The 16920-nt window shown below is 41.1% G+C and overlaps 1 protein-coding gene across 3 annotated transcripts in view; it reads right to left on the bottom strand.

Moving 5' to 3' along the window:
• The window catches only part of CLDN10 (claudin 10), a 127221-nt gene that overhangs the window by 5090 nt on the left and 105211 nt on the right, over window positions 1–16920 (bottom strand). For all 3 annotated transcript variants that reach the window (XM_055335578.1, XM_055335580.1, XM_055335577.1), the window contains exons 2-3: window positions 13019–13180; window positions 12848–12929 (exon numbers count right to left, since the gene is read on the bottom strand). In XM_055335578.1, coding sequence (XP_055191553.1) covers window positions 12848–12929; window positions 13019–13180 — 244 coding nt within the window. The remainder of the gene's footprint in view (window positions 1–12847; window positions 12930–13018; window positions 13181–16920) is intronic.

Raw genomic sequence — 16920 nt, 5'->3', positions numbered from 1 at the left:
GTATCTTTCTATTCATTTAAGCTCTTAAAACTTCCTGAAGAACTGTGAGTTTATCTTATGTTAAAAACTAGTTTGTGTATTCTTGTTTTTAAATATATTTTCAGGGCACCTAGGTGGCTCAGTCAGTGAAGTATCTGCCTTCAGCTCAGATCATGATCCCAAAGTCCTGGGATCGAGCCCCATGTCAGGCTCCCTGCTCAGCGGGCAGTCTAGTTCTCCCTGTCCCTCTTCTGCTCCCCCTGTTTGTTCTCTCTCTCTCTCTCTCTCTCTCTCTCTTTCTTTCTCTGTCAAATAAATAAAATATTTAAAAATAAGAAATATATTTTCATTTTTCTTTAAGTCAGTAAATACAGATTCTACTCCAAGAATAATATCATTTCCATGTGAGTTCCTTGTGTATTCTCTGAGAGACAAACAGTAAACAGTACCAGCTTAGAGCTGAAGTCTTTAAGAGACTCCATGTCTACACCAGTAATTTTTAACAGCTGGCTTTTGTGACTCAGTTCTTTCTCTTGCAGAGATGTTTGCTTCTGCATTCTATGGAAAGACACATACAGCTGACCTACTCATCAGGGACTTGAATTCACACCCATCAGTGCTTGTGATCTGGCAAAAACTGGCTGGCATTACTGAAAGCTGGGATTGAGAGAGAGCAATATAATATCCACTCAAATTTCTTCTAAAGCATGCCTCTTTTGACACTCGCTGGGAAGCTTAGTCTCTACCTGGAAATCTTCGTTTTTTGGTAACGCTAAGAAGCTAACTTTAAGACCTCAGAAGATCACCACATTTCAGATGCTCTGCTGCAGGTCTTTCTTTCATTAGCAATATCCTCCTGGCGCCAGACCAGCTTCCCCAACTCACAGCACACCCTCTTTATTGGTCTGTTACGATAGCCAACGTCTTTTTCATTATTCTGAAAAGCTATAAATTTGCTTAGCACCAGACAGATCCACTATTGTCATGGTGAGGACAGAACTTCAGTTCATGGATCAAAACATTGTTTTTAGAGTACCTCAAATAATCCGCTCGGTTGATAGGACTAATCAAAAGCTGCCTGTCTGACTTCAACTCATTTATGTAATTGAAAGTAAATTTAGTAAATAGGGGAAAACTGTACCTCTATACAGAGAAATGAAAACACAGATTAATCACCTAAAAATTCCAACAAAAAAGAACCATAATGATCCAAGGCATTAAAATGTCCTCTGCAGGCAGCCCCGGTGGCCCAGCGGTTTAGCGCCGCTGTCAGCCTGGGGTATGATCCTGGAGACCCGGGATCGAGTCCCACGCCGGGCTCCCTGCATGGAGCCTGCTTCTCCCTCTGCCTGTGTCTCTGCCCCCCCCCCACCCGTGTGTGTCTGTCATGAATAAATAAATAAAATCTTTAAAAAATAAAATAAAATAAATAAAATAAAATAAAATAAAATAAAATAAAATAAAATAAAATAAAATAAAATATCCTCTGCACTGTTGGGTGAAATCATTCTCATCCATCTGGCTGTGCCTGGGGCCCTAGAGAACTAGGACCACACCTGGAGGCCTTAATTCTGATCATCTCGCACTTGACCTCATACTTCAGCCCTGTAATCTTCTCGGGCATCTGAGGGAATGGATTAGAGAACATCTCTTATTTGCACCTCCTCTTTTTTCTTCCTTGCACCCCAGCCCGTCATGATTTATTTGCCATCCACAGGCAGCTCGTGTAGCCTACCCGGGTCACCACCACAGAAATGACAAGCTGGCATTGTGCTCATCATGTGTTTCAAGATAGACGAAAGAGACACAGCTCTGCTCTCAAGGATCTCAGCGTCTAGCGGGGATAGTCAGATATGAAGCAAATAATAACACCAGATTGTAAGGAAATTTAACAGCAGCATCAGAAGAGCATGTTTTTGCTCAGTCCCAGATCCACAGAGATGTGGTTCAAGTAAATGTTTACAACAATAGCTACTATTACCGTCAGCTCACTGTACTAGGATTTTGGTGTGTGTACCAAGATTTTTTTTTTTTTGCATAATTATATCCAATCTTCATCACAATCCTGAGAGATACGTCTTGCTATCTCATTTTACAAATGAGCAAACTGAAGCACAGGGAAATTAAATCACTTGACCCATACCTCAGCTAAGTAAATAGCAAAACCAGGATTTAAAACCCAGAAATGTGATTCCGAACCTTTAGCTCTTCACCACACTCCTTCTTCCCTTTATGTATACTTTAGCTACATAAAAGTTTTTATCAATCTGAGAAGATACAATCAGTGTAATGTACTTTTGGTTGTCATTTCAGAGAGAAGGGAGCTTTCTCTCTCCCCAGCTCACTGCCTTCTCCGTGGCTCAGGAGCTTCAGGGTATGGAATTTTGTCTGAATTCCCCTCAGGCTGTCTTCTCACCCGGCACAAAAAAAGGTGAGTGTAGCAATGAAAATCATGGCATGGAGGACTGGAAAAAAAAAAAAAGAAGAAGAAGAAAGAAAATGCAGTGCCTCCAAAAACAAAACAAAAACTGGTTAGCAAAAAAAAAAAAAACAAAAAACAAAAAACAAAACAAAAAAAACAACAACAACAACAACAACAACAAACGCCTTCTTTAAGACCCCCGAGGAGTGAAGTGACCTTGCTAAAAGTCACAGAGCCAGGAGCCAGGTCTTTGACATCCAAGATACGGTTTATTTTTTCAGATTCTATTTATGTGACAGAGAGAGAGAACGAGTGAGAGAGAGCGAGCGTGCGCACAAACAGGAGGAGCAGCAGAGGGAGATGGAGAAGCAGGCTCCCCACACAGCAGGAAGCCTGATGCAAGACTCCATCCCAAGACCAGCTCCCCCAATTACCACCTGAGCCGAAGGCATACATTTACCAAGGCATATGTTTAACCAACTGAGCCACCCAGGCACCCCTAAGATAGTATTTCTTTAAACATATTGTCCTACTCATTTTAACCAAGAGTGGTAATAGCCAAATAAATACTCCAGTTACTTGAAAACAACTATCTATCATCAAGTTCAAAATTTAGAAAATATACCATATATTATCAATGTGAACATTTTTTTTTCAAAGATTTATTTATTTATTCATTCAGAGAGAGAGAGAAACAGGCAGAGACACAGGCAGAGGGAGAAGCGGGCTCCATGCAAGGAGCCCAACGCGGAACTCGATCCTGGGTCTCCAGGATCACACCCCGGACTGCAGGCGGCGCTAAACTGCTGCGCCACCGGGTTGCCCTCATTGTGAACATTTTAAAATTTAATTCCCCTGGTATGCCATTCTTTTAAAGATTACTGCCTAAAATAAACTTTCTTCAATTCATAGGCTTATATGATCCAAGGTCTGTATCACTGCATGGATAGATTTTGTATTAAAGAAGTATCCTATAGGTATTATCCACAAACATATTCCCCCTCATTATTCCACACTCTTCCTCTGGGGGCCCAGTTACTAGTCTGAGCTGTGCAGTGCCCACCCAGCCTGTGAGCCTCCCCACCCTGCTCACAGTCTAGTTGCCCTTCCACAAACCTCTCGGCTAACAGTTCTCTCCCACTGCCTGCAAGATGCCATAGGATTTCGCACCCATGGCTTCCCAGGAGGCTTACAAAGTAGTAGCAGGTCTTCCCAAATGGTGGCTAAAGTAGGATGGGTCATTTAAATAATAAGCATCCACTGATATATGGAAACTTCATGGAGAATTCTCACATTTAGGAGACTCAAAATATAGACTGATATTTTTTTTTATGCCAAATCTAAATTGCTCTTCCGTGGCCAGATTAAGATAGACATACATAATCTTTCTGTTATGATTTGTCAACCAGGTCGTTCAGAATTCTACGAACGGTATAGCTTCCTAACAGGTAATACTTATTGGTCTTGGTCATGCTGCTGTAGTGAACGCTTTAGATGTGTTATATTCTTCAATCCTCTTAACACTGAGAAGCAGGAGGCACTAGCTCTCTTATCCAGACAGACAACTGCATCTCCCTTCAGATCTCAGAGGGGGAAGGACAGGGCCAGGTACCGAGGGGAGATCTAACTCTGAAACCTGACTCAGCCTATCCGCCGCCAATCCCCCTCCAAGGGCCTGTAAGGCACACAGTGAGTTATCTTTACAGAAGTCCTAAATCTTGCCAAGTATTCAGGGAAATTTTTTAAAAAACATCCACAGTATAACTGAATATACTGGTAGCCAAGGTAACTTACAACCTCAAAGAAACATCTCCTGTCCCCAAAGTTACATAGTTCAATTCAAAAACAAATCTGTTGTTTAGCAATGTCCATGCCCTTGAGCGCCATTCATGAGGACATTGGAGGGGCTTATGGGGTTTTCTTTGATTTCAAGTGAGAAATGATGTGCTGAGTCATAATGCTCAAAGTAGGTGCAGTAACTTGTTTGCGCACAAACTGTGAAGTCTGCACAAGAGGACATCCCAGAGGGGACTGTGCGTCCAGACAGGAAATTCCTAAGACAATAGATGCTGCCTTGCGACCCCTGAGGGCACGGCCAGCGCTGCTGAGTGCAGGTCAAGAATCCATGTGTGCACAAGTGGGTGTGCACATCTATCTGTGTTGAAACAAAAATATGCAGATGAACTTGGAGCAAAAAAGCATGGGTCAATTAAAAGTGTATCCCACATTTTGTTCAGAATCCTCCACAGACTACCTGAAAGTGTTTTAGGATCAAACCAGGTGTTGGGGGGAGAAGCATATAGGATGGTTCTCAGGAGAAGGGTCTTAAGAGCATCTATGCATTTGACGGTTTCAAGTGGTTGCAGATCTCTAACTCAATGCTACAAACCAGGTGATCAGAAAGAAAAAATTATTCAAGCCTTATTTCTTTTAAATGGTCCCATGCTGGCTTCCTTTCAAATCCACCTTCTGTTTGAGAGCCAAGCATCTTATGATGGTTATCATTTCTACCAGGCCTCCAACATTTCAGGATCCATCTCTCAATGGCTAACCTTAATATACGACATAAAGTAGTGAGCTGCAACATTAACATTCTCTGTGTAAGGGTCAATATCCTTGAAAATAATAGTTAACATTTACTGAGTCCTTACTATGTGTGATGCATGGTTCTAAATAGCTGAATATTTATTATCCCCATATTACTGATGAGGAACACAAGAGCCAGAAAAGATAAGTAACTTCTTCAAGGTTTCACAACAAATAACCGGCAGAGCTGGGGTTATTCACAGGCAGCCAAGAGGTACTGGATCCAGGTCCTCACTCTTAAACAGTATGTGTATGCTGCCTCCTGTCCCCGTTCCCTTAAGTGTATCTCCACCGGCATACTCAGTTTTTCCACTCTAAGGGAGATGCAGACAGAGAGTCGGTACACCACGGCTGGGTGACTGACCATCCTCGCTAGAAGTGTCATGGAGCATGGACTAGGCACAAGAGATTCCCAAATCAGCAAGATGTGGTCTCTGCCTCAAGATGCTCCTGGTCTGATTTGGGAGATGGAGCAGTGAGCGCATGCCCTGAGAACTCAGTAGCAGGACACCAGGAACGGGGCGGTGGGGGGGGGGGGGGAATACCTCACCCAGAATGCAGGCTCTGCAGGATGAGCAGGAGTCAGCCAGTATATGAAAAGGAGAGGGAGAAGAGGGTTAAGCAGGTAAAAGTAGAGTCACCAGAAACATGGCAAACTGGCAGGAACTGCAACTTCACATGCTGGTCGGTAAAAACTAATCTCAGTTGCCAGACGCTTGATCTCCAAGTGTATTTATAAGTTATGGTAGCATCACAAAAGCACCAGAGCAATTGTGGTGATCTGAAGTGGTCTGTGCCACAAGCAAACACAGCGAAGGCACAGGGTTAACACTTCTCAATATTTAACCACTAACTGTTTTGTTCTTAATATCTGTCACATCCATGGAAGCCCTTATCCAAGAATCTGTGAGCTCTTTACCAACATCAATTCACTCTCCAAATAATCTCATGACTGGAGGAAACTTAAATAAACAACATCCGTAATTCATTAAGGACAAAAGAGAGAAGTCAAATATCTTAGCAAGGTCATGCAGTGAGATCGATATTCCTTTGAACTTCACCCAGGAAAATGCATAATTTAGAAAGGTACTCCTTGAATTATCTATTGTTCACCGAACTGGACGGATAACAAGAATGAGAGAATTTATCAGACAGTAGACAGCTGTTTATTTCTAACTACTAAATAACCACAATGGTGGGGGGAGCCTGGGTGGCTCAGCAGTTGAGCGTCTGCCTTCAGCTCAGGTCATGATCCCGGGGTCCTGGGATTGAGTCCCGCATTGGGCTTCCTGCAGGGAGCCTGTTTCTCCCTCTGCCTCTCTCTGTGTGTTTCTCATGAATAAATAAATAAAATCTTAAAAAAAACACACACACACACACACACAATGGTGAAAAGATTTTACCTAAGCTTAAATCCTAAAGTAGAAACTAAATATATGCCATGAATGAGTGCTAGAGATAAAATAAGTCTATGGTTTTAAATACTCTGAAAACAATAGAAAATCCAGGAGGAAATGGCCCAAATGTGAGAATACCTAAGCCAAAATATTAACAATAAACCTCATATACTAAAAGAGAATGAATCTAAGATTACAACTCCTTATTTCCTCAATTAGGGCAACTGGTTCAATGCTCCAACCTTGCACAGATTTGAAAAGAAGTTTCTTTGTGTCAATAAATTCTTACTTGGAACAGTTTATTTAAGAAAACAAATCAAGACCTTTAGGAAGTTCATGGTTTGGACAACAAAGCGGTGGTGGGAATAACTGAATTAAATTTCATCCTGCTAGGGGGTACCTGTTACCATAAACTTGCAGGAAGGTAGACTTTTTTTTTGGATTTGGTAGGGTTTGTTTTAATAAAACAGGAGGAAGTTGGTTTGAAATCGCCCAAAAGGAAGAGTTGGGAAATCGTTTTCAAGGCTTTGCAGGAGCCCATCCTGAAGTCATAAAACATAATCACAACTTGAATGAAAGCAAAGAAGTAAAACAAAAGCGAAAAAAAAACAAACATGGAAATGCAGAACATGAAGAGTCTGACGTAACTCTTTAAAAAGAACTGCAGCTGCTGTATCAAATGAGGGTAGCCTGGGAGAAGGAACTTCCCAAATACCTGGTCAGAGAGGAATGGTTTGGAAATACAGAGCCCGGAGCAGCCAAGGGGATACTGTATGCATTGCTATGGCCTCCAACCTTCCTCCGGCGACACCAGAGGCCACTCGTGTTTTCTCATCAGTGAAGTGCCTATGGGGTTCCTTGCACATAGTAGGACTGTCTTAGCAAGTCTGTTGATGAGCTTAGTCATGTTTCTAATTTAAGCAACCAAGGTGGGCCTTACAGAGGAATGTCCCAGAAATCCACAGAGAAGATTCAATTAATACTGCATAGAATCGGGGTACTTGGGTGGCTTAGTTGGTTAAACAGCTGCCTTTGGCTCAGGTGCTGATCTTGGGGGTCAGCGGGGAGTCTGCTTCTCCTTCTGCCCCACCCCCTATTCCTGTTCCTACTGCTCTGTCTCTCTCAAGGGAATAAATAAAATCTTTAAAAATAAAATAATTCCCTTTAAAACTATGTGTGTATGTATGTATATATATATATATATATATATATATATATATATATTGCAGCATCTTAAGAAATACAAAACAACAACAAAACTAGGTTCTGTGCCGACTGTTTTCCAGTGCATTTTAGGGCTCAGGTGTGGGTCAGCTAGGATTTGCTCAGCAGAAATTTAAACTAGCATACATGACAAGCAGCTGTCTTCACTCCTCCTAAAGGCTAAACACACCCGTGCAGACCTGTCATGCCTCCTAGGACTGTGGGGAGAGAGGTCGCTTAGAGGTAGCTAGTTGTTTTTTTTTTTAATTTTTATTTATTTATGATAGTCACAGAGAGAGAGAGAGAGAGAGGCAGAAACACAGGCAAAGGGAGAAGCGGTCTCCATGCACCGGGAGCCGGATGTGGGATTCGATCCCGGGTCTCCAGGATAGCGCCCTGGGCCAAGGCAGGGCCAAAGGCAGGCGCCAAACCGCTGCGCCGCCCAGGGATCCCCAGAGGTAGCTAGTTTTAAGAAGAGTGATGATGATAGTGTTGAGGACAGTGAGTGTGCCCTCTCTCTTCTCCAGTGGGCTGAGACAAAAGAAAGCTTTTCTGCTAATCCTGAAAGGACCAGCTCTGCAGATAAGAATTTCACTTACCAGGCACTGTGCTAGGTAAATACATGTTTTCTGACCTCAAGGAACTTACTCTCGTGCAGGTCAATGAGGACACCAAAGAAAATCAGAACCTTCCTACAGCCCTACCCTCCCAATCCCAGCCCACGTAGGGCTGCCCTACTCTTAGCCTTGATTCTCCAACACACTCCTAAGTTCATGTACAAATCAAGTCACACGCATTAATGACTAAGTTCTAGCAAACTCCAGCTGAAGCCAAATCAAAATATTGCTTTAAAGATTTTTTTTTAAGATTTTATTTATTTATTCATGAGAGACACAGAGAGAGACAGAGACACAGGCAGAGGGAGAAGCAGGCTCCACGCAGGGAGCCTGATGTGGGACTCGATCCTGAGTCTCCAGGATCCTACCCTGGGCTGAAGGTGGCGCTAAACCGCTGAGCCACCTGGGCTGCCGGCTTTAAAGATTCTATTTTAGAATCTATTTTATTCTATTATTCGGCTCAGGCTCAGGTCGAGATCTGGGGTCCAGGAATTGAGTCCCACATTGGGCTCCCTGTGGAGAAACTGCTTCTCCCTCTATTTCTTTGCCTCTCTCTCTCTCGGTCTCTCATGAATAAATACATAAAATCTTAAAATAAATAAATAAAAATAAAGATCCTATTTTAAGGAGCATTTTGGGCAGCTCCATTGGTGAAGCGTCTACCTTTGGCTCAGGTCATGATCTTAGGGTCCTGGGATCAAGCCCTGAATCCGGCTCCCTGCTCAGTGGTGAGTCTGCTTCTCCCTCTTCCTCTGCCTCTGGGATCTCTATGGCTCTCATTCTCTCTCAAACAAATAAAATCTTAAAAAAAAATTTTTTTTAAAGATTCTAAGACCTGTGAAATTAGTTCATTTTGTGTGGATCGCCAATTTCTAGCTTATTAATCTTTCTAATTTTCATCTCTCTGTCCTCTACTAAAGGTGTTGATGAAAACAGATGAAGTCAAATTAATTGATTTGCTAGCTTTTAGAGGAGTTTGTTTAAATAAAGTCTATGAATGCCTGACGATGTCACCTGCCACTTTTAATGCCTCTTTTCTACCCTGATGAGTAATTAGAATCCGATCACAATTAAAATTCTCAGGTCTTGATAATTCCTTCATCTGAATGGATTTTATGCAAGCCATGGAGTGCCTTTGTGCAAGGCACCACCAGGGATACAGACCTGAGTGCACTCCTATCTCAAGGAGCTAACATGTTCTCAATATGCAGGGGTATTAATAATAAAGTTTATATTTTCTCTCAGTGTGTTGTGTGAAGGGCCTGTTACTTGTAAATATTACCAATATTTACAAGCTGTATTGCTTTTCAAAGTGCCTTGCTCTTGTGTTTTTAATTACATAAGGTAAATTGCCAAACTGTGGAAGTGCTCTATCTTTAAGTCACTTCAGAAAAGAGCTAATAAAAACACCTGTAATGATAAGCCATGTCTTAAGTACTACACACAATTAAAAAAACAATCTTAAAAAAAAAAGCACTCTTAATAGCTAACACAATACAGTAAAGGAGCACATGGTGTGTCCTCTTTCCTAATCAGTTCTAAGCATATATATATATATATATATATATATATATATATATATATACACACACATATATACACACACACTTAACTCCCACATTAACTCAATGGGAAGAGTGCTATTATTATCCTGATTTTACAGATGAGAATACAGACAAAGAGTGCAGGTGCAGATAGAGAGAATACCGAGAAGTCATTAGGGGGAATGGGATACTTCAATGTTGTACCAAGAATGTGGAAACGAGGAAAACTTCTTAGAGTCCATAATCACTGAACTGAGTTTAACCAAAATCTGAAAGAAAATCAGAAATTCAAAGAGCACCAAACTGAATTAGGTGACTGAGCATATAACAAGCACCGAAAAAAAAAATCACACAAAGGACAGGCTTAAGTTATGAGGCATTAGGAATTAGCCTTAAGCTTTTCAGGAAGGAAAATGATTTTTTTTAAAGATTTTATTTATTTATTCATGAGAGACACAAGGAGAGAGAGAGGCAGAGACACAGGCAGAGGGAGAAGCAGGCTCCATGCAGGGAGCCCGACATGGGACTTGATCCCAGGTCTCCAGGATCATGCCCTGGGCTGAAGGTGGTGCTAAACCGCTGAACCACCCAGGCTGCCCTGGAAAATGATTTTTAAGAATCTGACAAAGATATCCTTAATTGTCTGGAAAATAATGACAGCAATGTAGAACAGATAATCCAGAAAAGTGAGCAATGTCTTTAATAAAATAAACCATGAGAAATACAGTTTTGTTGTATACTTAGGATACCAAAACCCAAAATAAAAATGTATCATGTAATGAAAATTATATTTCATTTAAATATCACTAACATGCTTCTCTACTCTTTAGGAGCACAGTCTAGGTTTTCATTTCAATATTTGGTGTCATGCACACCTGTGCAAACCTCATTATCAAACATTAGTTAGGAGAAAACATATAAATCACAACATATTTTTCCAACTCAGGCAGGGGAGTGAAAATTATACTGAGGCCTAAAACAGTTATTTTTCTTTCCTGTTTAATAAGATTTAACATAGGTTTTAAAAACATACAAAAGAGGGGATCCCTGGGTGGCTCAGTGGTTTAGCACCTGCCTTCAGCCCAGGGCGTGATCCTGGGGACCCAGGATCAAGTCCCACATCAGGTCCCCTGCATGGAGCCGCTTCTTCCTCTGCCTGTGTCTCTGCCTCTCTCTCTCTCTCTCTCTGTCTCTCTGTCTCTCATGAATAAATAAAATCTTTTTTTTAAAAAACCATACAAAAGAAACTCCCAGGATAAAAAATATATATAGCATACAGTCACACAAAATTATGTCACAAAATTAAGTCACAAAAATTATGAAATCGAGTATTATAAATCATGCATCTTAGAGCAAGCATACACCTGGTTTGACTTATTCCAATCAGACATTACTGGTTTAGTCTAGGTTCCCGTGTGCACATGAATTCACACATTCATTTTCAAAAAGGTCATACCAAGAGAACCTACTTGGTAAGGCTGTTGCAAGAACAAGATAAAATAACAGAATATTTGCAATGCTCTGCTTGGTACACGGTAGGGGCTCAATATGTATTAGCTATTATTTTCATTATATATGCATTTATTATTTATGAGTAAAAGACACTAAAGACAGAACTAAAAATTCCCTGAAGACTCTTAAATCCACCAAAATAAAAAAAAAAATGGATGCACACCTGACCAGCAATTTTAGCAACTATTTTTTTCAATTCTCTAACACTTGATCTGAAGACTGAAAGAGAATCATCTGCCCAGCTGCGCATACATATGTGGCTTTCTATAGAGGAATTCTCATGGATGACAAAATACTGCATATATTATTATTATTTCTAATTTGGTATCCCTGGGGTTTTCCCAAGGCAAAGCAATAAGCCTAGGGAAACTATAAAAAGCAATAGCCCATAGTTAAAAAACAACCACTTCCAACACACTGATCTGTAAATGCCAGAGCATTCACCTGCAACCCAGACCGGTCATATCTGGGTGGTGTCTGTGCCATTCCAAGAGCATTTTTTTAAAATCCTGCATCATGTACAATTTCTTTATAAAGGTTTATTAGGGGGATCCCTGGGTGGTGCAGCGGTTTGGCGCCTGCCTTTGGCCCAGAGTGTGATCCTGGAGACCCGGGATCGAATCCCACGTCAGGCTCCCGGTGCATGGAGCCTGCTTCTCCCTCTGCCTGTGTCTCTGCCTCTCTCTCTCTCTCTCTCTCTCTCTCTGTGTGTGTGTGTGTGTGTGTGTGTGTGTGACTATCATAAATAAATTTAAAATAAATAAATAAATAAAGGTTTATTAGGTAAAGCTCGTTCAGGAACTAATTTTTTAGTTTCAATATCTGGTGTCATGCACACTTGTGTATATTCTGTTAAAGTATTTATTTATTCATGAGAGAGACAGAGAGACAGGCAGAGACATAAGCAAAGGGAGAAGCAGGCTCTCCGCGGGAAGCCTGATGCAGAACTCGATCCCAGGACCCCAGGATCAGGACCTGAGCTTAAGGCAGACGCTCAAACACTGAGCCACCCAGATGCCCCAGAAACTAATTTAAAAGGCTAAAAATGGGGGCGGGGGGAAGATACTTGATTTAAACGTCACTAACAGATTTCTCATCTTCAGGAGCACGGTCGCAGTATCCCTGTCAGTGTTTGAAACCACAAGGGAAACTGGCCCAGATACCAGCACCTGCAAACATCAATCTGGATGGACATCAATCAAGACCAGGTCTTCATTTTCTGTTATCACACATCATCATCTTTTCCTCCCCACCTTACAACCTCTCTTCACTTTCCCTCTACTTGACCCAAATTTAATGAGGTACAGTGGATGAAGTTTAAAGTTTGAAGTTCTGTGCCTTGAGCCTTTTATAAGTAAGATGCTATGTTACACCAATGCGGTAATTAAATGCATCTTTAGCCAATGCAGCACATGATAGGTTTACTCTTGAAATGAGGTCATCGAACATTGTCAGTGTATCTCACTTTCACGAGCGAGTGGTGTAAGGAATGTATGTATCTCAATTTAGAAGATTAATTTGCATACATCCCCTATAAGCTAATGAAACATAGTTTGAAACATATAGACTGAAGAGAAGAGTACTTACTTCTGCTCAACATAGAGAGGATCAAAGAACTCCGTTGTGATTTTGTTTGCATACAGGGAACAGCCAGTCATTGAACATAACCCTACAAAGTATCAGAAGGAAAAGTATCCTGATTAGTGTCATATCATTAACACAGTGAGGTGCCTTGCTCTGGAGAAAGTTACTATTTACCTGACAGTATGAATACAATCCCAGCCAAACAAGCAATTTTAGCTTTGGCTTTATCTGAGCCTCCGACTTTGGTACACTTCATTCCAAACAGGGCAAAAATGGAACCAAAGAAGCCCAGGCTGACAGCAGCGATCATAAGTCCTCTACATGCCTGGATGTAACCTGCAATTACAATAGGTCATCTACATTAACATAAAACATGTAGCCGTCCAGGCAGAAATCCTCATTTTGCCCTGTCCTTCTGAATGATGGCTCAGTTTCCTGAAAAAGTAACCATAATCATAAGATAAACAAAGAAGGAAAGCAAATTATTGTATGTGGAGTGCCTGTTCTATGTTATGCACGTCTAACATAGAACATCTAAGATTGGTGGATGCATAATCCTCCAGATCCCTTGAGTGGTGGTGTTCTCACATTCACGGGTGAGAACACGGAGGTATGGAAGGTTATAGGGTACACCAGAAATGAGTCAGTAAACAGTTGAAACAGCTTCCATCCAGTTCTGACTACAAAATCCATGTGATGCTCCCCTTCTCTATAAGAAACTTCAGCTGCCACCATCACCACCCTCCTACTCCTTTGCACGTTGGACCTTTTAAATAGATGTGTGAAGGGACACCTAGGTGGCTCACCAGTTAAGCATCTGCCTTTGGCTCAGGGCGTGATCCCAGGATCTGGGATCGAGTCCCACATCAGGCTCCCTGAAAGGAGCCTGCTTCTCCCTCTGCCTATATCCCTGCCTCTCTCTCTCTCTCTCTCTCTGTGTGTGTGTGTGTCTCATGAATAAATAAATCTTTAAAAAAATAAATAGATGTGTGAATGGTTTTAACATTATAAAATTTATAATTGGGCAGCAAGTCATTCCGATATTCGTGAAAGCTGATACATAAGATCAAGTGAAATACCATCATAAACCGGGATAAGTCTAAATCAAGAAGTATTTTAATGACATTTTATTATTTTCAGGGCACACAGAATACTGGGTATAGAAAAGCATAGTTGTTTACTAAAATAATATTCCACCATTATGATATTAACTGTGTACCTATAAACGGATGCTTTCCAAACACCCTAAAATCTTGTTCTATTGGGTTGCCTGCTCATCTGGCCCCACCCGTCTTCTTAAATACCTATTCCTATTTGCACAACGAAGGTGGGGTAAACTTCAAGGAGGCTTTTGTCCAGACACTAACAAGTTTTAAAATGATAGAATCTAAACCCATAAACTCTTAGTACATAAAGTCATTTTCATTTCAGCCTGAAACAGCGCCAACATTTCAATCTGAAACAGTGATGGCATATCCCAGGCATAAGTAAATGTTTGTTGACTAAACGAACGTGCATGTACATCAGGCTTACATGTAGAATTAAATTTTCTACTTTGAAAAAAACTCAAATACAGCAAGTCATTTTTTGGTAGTAGTCAGGCAAAGCCCACAGTAAATAATAATTGTAAGACCACCATAATTACAAATTCAAGAAATGATGTTGGCAGGTAGCCTCCAGGCCATGTTCCTTTGGGAAAGAATAAAATTGTAAGTTTTAATCCTATTGCTAGGATCCACTTGGAAGAGTACACAGAAGATGCTCTGCTCAAATGCAACAAATTTAGACCTCCACAAATGTAGACTGCAATGGTAATGATCTTCTATTTTATTTTTTTTAATTTTTATTTATTTATTTATTTATTTATGATAGTCAGAGAGAGAGAGAGAGAGAGGCAGAGACACAGGCAGAGGGAGAAGCAGGCTTCATGCACCGGGAGCCCGACGTGGGATTCGATCCCGGATCTCCAGGATCGCGCCCTGGGCCAAAGGCAGGCGCCAAACCGCTGCGCCACTCAGGGATCCCTGATCTTCTATTTTACAGCATGAACTACTCTCAGAGACAAAATAGTTCCAGTGATGGCAAGACTATCAAAAACATTAAAACAAATTTATTATTAGCACAACAGGATAAAGGAGGCTTATTTCGGTAGCAATAATCATGCTACAAGGCTATCTGGGTCTCGGCTGCCAAATACTGACCCAGGTTTTTAAAATATTTCAACCCTCAGTATCCCAGCCAGAACCCAGGGGGCAGGTAGAAGCATAGACGGAGAGGAAGGCTGTTATTCCCTTGCAAAATTAAAGACCATCTATCAAAATAACCACAACTGGCTCATCATTTACCACCAGAGCTCCTAGGACAGTGCAGTTTCATTTTTTTTTTCCTGAGATTTATTTTAGTCCATGGTTTGGAGGTATGTTAGCTGATCCAGTGCAGTCACTAAAGAGATAAAATAGTATGTGGGAGAGGTAGCCTTACATGTACAAAAAAAGTTATCCTAGAAAATGTTACCATTTACTCTAGTAACTAATCGTATAGGCTTTAGGAACAGAAAAAGCAGGAGCCTGGCAAAAGGTTAAGTCTCACCATCTGATCATTTAGGACAATGGACTGTGTTTTTCCAGATGTAAATGGGGGTATGAATCTCAAGCTGGTGCATTCAATCCTTAATATGACTTAATATGAAAATGCCAGTACTCTACATTTTCTTCAGCCATGACTCCTAATATTTCTCTCTGAGGTTCTCACTCTGTTCTCCCATCTCAGCTCTCATGCCTGCAGCAGCACTGGTCTCTTGGCACAAGGATGAGGGAAGAAATACTGTTTCTGATGTGGTCAGGTCCTTCTGTACCAACCAAAAACCTGGCCTGGAGGGAGAGGTACCTCTCTCCAGCCTACAACAGTAGCAGATTGGCAGCAGGCACTTCACCAGCACAACCGTTGGCTTGATTTTCTGAAACAAGAAGCAAAGAGCAGGGATTGGGGTTCGGCAGGATAAACCACCCCCTGGTTGCCAGCTGTTAAGTGGAATCCGGGTGTTGCTAAGCCTGGGTTGTGTAAATTAGGAGCTACCAGTCCTGAAAACACCCACAGACTCAGGCCTTAGGTGACTTCCAACAGACTCAGAGTTTATCTTTTGCAAGGCAGACCTCTACAACCTTGCTTTTTAACGTTTCCAGAGGGCAAAACTTGTAAGTAATGCCATCAAGTGAAGTGGTAGTAAAAACCTAGTCAAGGAGGCCATTATTTTTGACAGGTCTAATTTACTGACACCTTTAATAGCTAATTAACACATTAAAGTGCTGAGGCATGAACATATTTACTTAGAAGTTCTCTGCAGTATAATTTATAGTTAACTCTCTTGGAGGAAATGGCAAACATTTCCACTAACAAAAATAGATGGCATGTACTAAAAACAACCTGGCTGAAAATGATTCTCGGATGAAGTTCACATGGTGCTTTGAAAAGAACAGGAGCCAGTGATAAACAGAAATCACTAGCTTGTTCAACTGTGAGATTTTCAATTAGTAAAATCCAGCAACTTTAAATTAATGAATTGTTTGGAGAAAACCTTCAAGGTGTCCCTTAACAGTTAAGTGATTTCCAAATGATCTGTACCTTATTCTCCATTTCAAACGAGCAAAAATGAAAACATCCACTTGGTGGAGACAATTCCTAGTAGCCCATGTGCTAGCTAGCTGCAAGATAGAAGGGAGACAAAAAGAATGTGCTTTTCTTATGCTGGTAGCTTTGTGTACTTTTCGCAGATCCTCTGGAAAAAGAGTGGAATGGGAGGAAGGCATGAACTCCGAGTCTCAGCTCTGGATCTCTTATTTACCTTCTGTGTCTTGATTACATTACCTTATCTTGAGACTCAGTGTTCTCATCTGTAAAACAGTGATAACAGCACTTCCTTCACAGGATGAACAATACAAAGAGTGTCTGGGGTGAGTAGTAAGAAACTCATCAAAGCTACTCTTCCATCATAGTAAGATTGATTCTAAGCAGAACTTGGGGGTAGGGTCTTAACATAAAATTAAACCTACACATTTAGCTTTTTCTCAGCCTCATTT

Source organism: Nyctereutes procyonoides, unplaced genomic scaffold, assembly GCF_905146905.1.
Source record: "Nyctereutes procyonoides isolate TBG_1078 unplaced genomic scaffold, NYPRO_anot_genome, whole genome shotgun sequence".
NCBI classification, from domain to species: Eukaryota; Metazoa; Chordata; class Mammalia; order Carnivora; family Canidae; genus Nyctereutes; species Nyctereutes procyonoides.
The sequence above is the reverse complement of the archived record's forward strand: the minus strand, read 5'-3'. Positions and strand labels throughout refer to the sequence as shown.